This window comes from Podarcis gaigeae, assembly GCF_964106915.1.
Source record: "Podarcis gaigeae genome assembly, chromosome: 11".
NCBI lineage: Eukaryota > Metazoa > Chordata > Lepidosauria > Squamata > Lacertidae > Podarcis > Podarcis gaigeae.
The window spans coordinates 64,849,484-64,855,483 of NC_139687.1; the positions used below are offsets into that span (position 1 = coordinate 64,849,484).

Here is a 6,000-nt window from a genome sequence, read left to right on the forward strand (position 1 = left end):
AGCCCTGTTTTGGGAAGTTTTTAATGTTTGGTGTTTTATCGCTGTTTTTAATATTCTGTTGGGAGCCGCCCAGAGTGGCTGGGGAAACCCAGCCAGATGGGCGGGGTATTAATAATAAATTATTATTATGATATTATAAACAGCAGCATTGGCCGCCCATACACTATCAGGGCAGGGGCAAAGTCCTTGTTTTACTTTACAAAGTCCTGAACCACTTAGCTCCAGGGCACCCCAGGCACTCCCTGATGCCTTCTATCCCAGCTCTGGCACCAAGATCATCTGCAAGAGCATCGTTGGCTGTTCCCTGAGTTGGCAAAGCTCCTTTGACAAGAACAAGAAAGTCCGCCTTGGGTGTCATCAGCCTAGTCCTGTGGGATGTTCTTCCATAGAGATTTCGAAGGCACCTCTCATTCTAAGTTTGCTGAAAACTTTTCTTTGCCACCGGCCTTATTCAGGCAATTCAGAAAAAAACCTTCTGTACTTGTTAGCTGATGATCTATGATTTTAAGTTGTTATGTGTTTTCTCTTGTATATATGTCATTGTTGTAAACCACTCTGAAATTTATGAAACTACAGTACTGTATACAAGTGTTTTTGATAAGTAAATAAAGCTATAAATGGACACAAATCTCACACCAGAAATCGCAATAGCCAAAAAGCAGCAGGGGAGCATTGTGAGGGCTCCCAGGTCACTCTGTGACCAACCTTAAGGTGGCCACGTTGGAAGGGGGATTGTGACACCATGCTGCTGAATAACATGAAATTCATTATGGGCATAGAAAACTAGAATATAAGAACAATAGAATTATACTCATTATTTTCCATCATTAATTTCTCTCATTGCCTGTTAGCACTGTGTGAAGGACTTCCTTTTATCCATCCCAAATCTTCCAACATTCAGCTTCACTGAATGCCCACAAGTTACACTGGTACCTTGGTTTCCAAATGCCGAAAACCCGGAAGTAAGTGTTTCAGTTTTCAAACTTTTTTGGAACCCAGACATTCTATGCGGCTGTCGGCTATTGATTCCAGGACACCTGCACCAATCAGAAGCTACACCTTGGTTTTTGAACATTTCAGAAGTCAAACAGACTTCCAGAATGGATTAAGTTTGGAGCTTTTGTTTTTGCTATTTATTTTGTGTTTTTGTTTTTGAGGCTCTTTTGGTTAATTTGTTTTTGTGACTGTGTGGAACCCAGTTCAGCTACTGATTGGATTATGAGACTATCCCCCTATCCATTCAATGATTATCATCAGTGCAGGTAAGAAAAAAATAATAATTTTAATTTTTATCATCTACAATACTGTTTTATTTATTTTATAGTACAGTACATTGATTCCTGCTTTCATTTTATGGATCAATGGTCTTGTAAGATAGTAAAATCCATGTTAAATTGCTGTTTTAGGGGTTGTTTTTAAAAGCCTGGAACGGATTAATTCATTTTGCATTACTTTCTATGGGAAAACGCGCCTTGGTTTTGGAATGCTTTGGTTTTGGAACGGACTTCCGGAACAGATTAAGTTTGAGAAGCAAGGGACCACTGTACAGTATTGTGAGAGGCAGCCATGCTCCCTTAATACCTGCTATCATTTTATAAACTTCTACCCTCGGGTATAGGGTGGCATATAAATTCAATAATTCAATAATAATAAGAAATATACCATGCCACCTCTCTTACTTCTCTTTTCTCCAAGCTATGAATTCCCAAACGCTGCAACCTTTCTGCAAAGGAGGGTTGCTCCATTCTCTGGATTGTTCTGGTCGACCCAAATGACCCGCCTGTATCTGGGTGCAAGAGGGGAGAAGCCTCAGCAGGAGCTGCAGAGACAGCCAGCAGCTTGCAGAAGGACAAAAACAGTACTCTGAGCCTGCACAGAATGCTCAGAGACAGTTGGGGTTGGGGAGATGGAATGAAGTGCCCTGGGAAATGGCACGAGGGACTGGCTCGCACACTTCAGTGCAGGTCCCACTTGTTATGTCCCCGCTAATAATGGATCTCCCATGAAACATGTAATTTAGCCCTCAGCTTTAAGCCATAAAAATCACAGTGTGGGCGGAAGGAAGATTTGCCACAAGGCATTGAGGGGTGACGGATGACAGCTCTCTGCTCTGCTGCCTGCTCTGGCCAAGCTGCCAGCCTCGGCTCAGGCTGCAACAGGCTCCTCTGGGGCAGCCCTTCCCTGCAGGGCCTCTCCCCTGCCCCTGCCTGCAGCTCACAGCTCTGCCTTCCCCCTTAGGGCCTCCAACCTGGGGTCTCCAACCTGCTGCTGCTCCCCAGGAAGGGAGGGGAGGTTGATGCAGTGCAAACACTGGGAGAGGAACTAGGGTGTGCCTGTCAGGGTGCTTGCACTGCGCTGACCTGCAACCACCTCCCCACCCCCTCTCCTTCTGGGGCTGGAAGGGGAGCAGGCAGCCTGTCAGTTTGCCAGTAAAACTGAACTACTGTGTCACGAAATGATGCATGTCTAAAAAGTGTGTCAACAACATGGAAAGTTCTGTTTCAGGCTCTAGGTTTGGGTCACATCAGACATGACATTAAATGTGTCTTTGCATGTAATGTGCTCTCTCACTCTCTTTAATCTAAATAGCAGCCTCTTGGAGTGGGGGAGGGCAGTAATTATCAGGATCAAAGCAGGCAAGAGTGGGTTAACCCTTTCCTCCCCAGCTGCAATCCTGATGAAAACAGCTCCTCCAAAGTGCCCAGGACCTTGCTGAGCTCAGACCCTGTTTGTCTCCTGCCTAATCTTGGAATTTCAAACTCTGATGCTGAAGATCAAAGATTAGGTGAATATTTGCTGTGCAACAGCTGTGGAGCCCCCAAGAAGACTGAGGGAGAGCACTCACATCCAAAATTCTCTGAGGGATGTTGAAGGCGTTTTTAATTTAAACCACAATCCTATGCGTGTCTATTCCAACACAAGCCCTCTGCAGCTCAGTGAGGCTGACTCCCAGGTGAGTGCTGTAGATTTTACAAAAGTCTGCCATAAGAAAGATGCTTGAGGGCCAAAGTATGAAGTGGGAGGAAGGGAGAAGGGGGCTGGGGAAGGGGTTGCTCAGAGAAGGCCCAGGGCTGGGGGGGGGGAGTGAAGGGTCAGGCAGACCAGAAGATCCCAGCAGAGCCTCAGACCGGAGCAAGAGGCAGCAAGCTGGTTCTCCGAGGGCCAGACCCCCCTCCCCTAAGAGCAGAGGACAGGACCATCCTCTGCCTCCCCCCACAACGCAGCCCTCCGGCCATCTCACGGGAGCCTGGCCTGTGCTTGCAGGAAGGGCTGGGGAAGAACCTCCCGCCCTATTCTCAAGCCACAAGGTCAGGCAGGAGTTCAGCGGCAGTTCGGGGTTGTTTTTTTGGTGCAGGGAGAGAGAACCGGGGCCGCCGTCTCCTCTGGGCTCCCAGCAACTGTCAGCCAGGAGACATCAAACATCTCGGCCGGCCTTCCAGGGGTGTGACATTCCTGAAATTCTCACATTTAAATCTAACCCAGCTCCCGTCGTAAAAGACGCAGCAATAAACTTTTCCCCCTCTTGGAAGGGGGAGAGGCGGCGGCTTCCCGACAGGCAGGCAGACTGGCTCTTCCCTACAAAGACCGGCCTGAGATGGGTCCCAGCGCGGCCCCAAGGCAGCGGCACTGGAAGGCACCTCCAGCCCCCGGAGCCCCGTCTCAGGCCGGGCCGGCTCGCCCACCCATCCGTCCGGTCCCCGCTGGGCAGCCGGCCGGAGCGGAGGGGCGGCGAGCGGGCCGGGGGTCCGCCCTCTTGCCCGGGGCTGGCGGGGGGGCGACAGCCTCCTCGCGGAAGAAGGCGGCGACGGCAGCAGCAGCAGCAGCAGCTGTTCTTTTCGCTCACGGCGCCCCTCGGCCTGCGCCAGAAACGCCCCCGGAAAGCTCCGCGGAGGCAGCTGGCCAGGTGCGGCGGCGGCGGCGGCGGAGGCTGGAGAGGCGAGCGCGCGGCGCATCCGGCAGCACGACGGCGCTCCTGCGTCCGCTTCCCTCGGCCCCCGGTCCGGCCGCGCGCTCGCCCCTCCGCTGGCCCAGGGGGCGTCCGGCAGAGGCGCTCGGGCCAGGCCCCTTCCCCCGGCCTGGCCGGGGGGGCTGATCCCGCCCCACGCCTTCCTGCCTCCCTCCCTGGCTGTCTCAGGCGGGCTCCGTGCCCGTCCCGATGACACAGCAGCAGCCGAAGAGGCTCCATTAGCAGCCGCAGCTGCAGCTCGGATCGATAAGTGCCTCCTGGCGCATCCATTAAGGAGGAGTGTCAGGCTGCCCTTGGCCAGCGGCCCCCCCCCCCGCCCGCGCCCGGAAAGTGGAGGGCTCGATCCGGCTTCGGGGTCTGGGAGCGCCACCCCCACCCCAAACTGCCAAGCGGTCCTCGTAGATGCTGAGATAGTTCCAACCGGGTTCCCTGGATGGATGGATGGATGGATGGATGGATGGATGGATGGATGGATGGATGGATGGCCCTGGGATGGGGGGGGCATCTATTTCTCCGTGGCCACACAAGGGCAGTTCCTCCGCCTTGGCTCCCCCCCCCCCCACCAGTCCAGGAGTGCCCCCCTCCGTCCCCTCTCGGAGTCGCAGAGCCCAACTCGTGACAGAGATCTCGATCTCCGGCCCAGAGGAGGCCCGACGGCAGCGGAGGAGGTGCCGTCTCGCCGGGAAATGCCCGCAGTCTGAGCGGGGCTGGGGCGGGGGCTTCATGCAGACGGAGGTGGGAGGGTGGGATGGACTGCAGGCACCCGGGTCACGAGCCCCCCCTTCCCGTCCAGGAGCAGCAGCAGCAGGCGGCCCCCAAGCGACCCGCTCACCTCTCCCGTTGGCCCGGATGAACTGCACGGCGGTGTCCGGGCCGCCGCCATCGTCTGCGGCGCCGCCTGCGTTGCTGCTGCTGCTGCTGGCGTTGTCTCGGGGCGCGTAGATGTGGTAGCCGACGGTGAGGCCGGCGTGGCGGAGCTCCTGGTAGACGCCCTCGATGGTAAAGTAGAAGGGCCGATCGTCGGTCTTTCGATCGACGTAGAGGAGCGCGGCGCGGGAGCTCCAGTTGAAGCGCTCGTGCAGGAGGGCCGCGAAGGCGCCCAGCTTGGGGGCGGACGGGCCGGTGCGCACCAGCGTGGTGTAATGCTCCTTCTTGTGGCTGAAGTCCGAGGCGACGGCGCCGGCCGTGAGGAGCGGCAGGCCCCAGTGCGAGGCGAAGCGCCCCACCGAGGCGGCCGGGTAGACGCAGCCGGGCCCCAGCAGCACGTCCGGGTCGTGGTAGAGCTTCAGGTCCACGGCCTGGAGCGGCGCCACCGACTCCGAGCAGGCGCCGTTCAGCTCCGACGTGGCGTTGACGGTGCGCATCGACAGCCCGGCGGCCCGCAGCGCCGGCTCCAGCGCCTCGAGGGCCAGGCGCACGGCGGGGCCCACCCGCGGCAAGGCCCACGGGTAGCTGGGGTTGTGCTCGGGCAGCACCAAGGCCACCGTCACCACCGTCGCGGCCGCGCTCCCGTTGGCGCCCTCGCCCAGGCCCGACGAGGCGGCCGACAGCGACAGGGCCACGGCGGCGACCACCAGCAGCGACGTCGTTGGCGAGGCCATGGCGGGGACGCGAGGAGGGAGTCTGCTCCGCTCGGCTGCTGCGTGGCTGCCCGGGGGCCGCTGCCGCTCGCCACCACCTCCTTCGCTTCGCTGCTGCCGCCGCGGCGCCGCCGGATCCCTTCTGTGGGCCGCCGGGCTGCCCTGCGCTCCCCAGGAGAGGCCGCCCCCTCCGCGGCCAGCCCCAGCCGCCCACCCTGCGCCTCCCTCCGGACGCCGTGCCAGAGCCGCCTGCAGACGTGGGGGGGCAGCGCCCCCTGGTGCCTCCGTCCGCGTCCTCCGACGCCGCCAGCCCAGGCGCCCCACCAGCCCAGCGGCCGCGCTCCAGAGGCGGCGGCCCGGGGCGCGGCTCCATCCCGCCCGCCGGGCAGGACCTGGCCCGCTGCTACTGAACGCGGCCGCTGGGTGGAGGGCGGCCCGCCCGCCTGCCGGCTC

At 58.2% G+C, this 6,000-nt stretch overlaps 1 protein-coding gene across 1 annotated transcript in view; it reads right to left on the minus strand.

Annotated features, from left to right (window-relative positions):
* NPR2 (natriuretic peptide receptor 2) overlaps positions 1-5,761 on the minus strand; it is a 34,319-nt gene extending 28,558 nt beyond the window's left edge. The window contains exon 1 of the mRNA XM_083702636.1: positions 4,800-5,761. Coding sequence (XP_083558762.1) covers positions 4,800-5,568 — 769 coding nt within the window. The 5' untranslated portion in view covers positions 5,569-5,761. The remainder of the gene's footprint in view (positions 1-4,799) is intronic.
* Between the last annotated feature and the right edge of the window lie 239 nt (positions 5,762-6,000).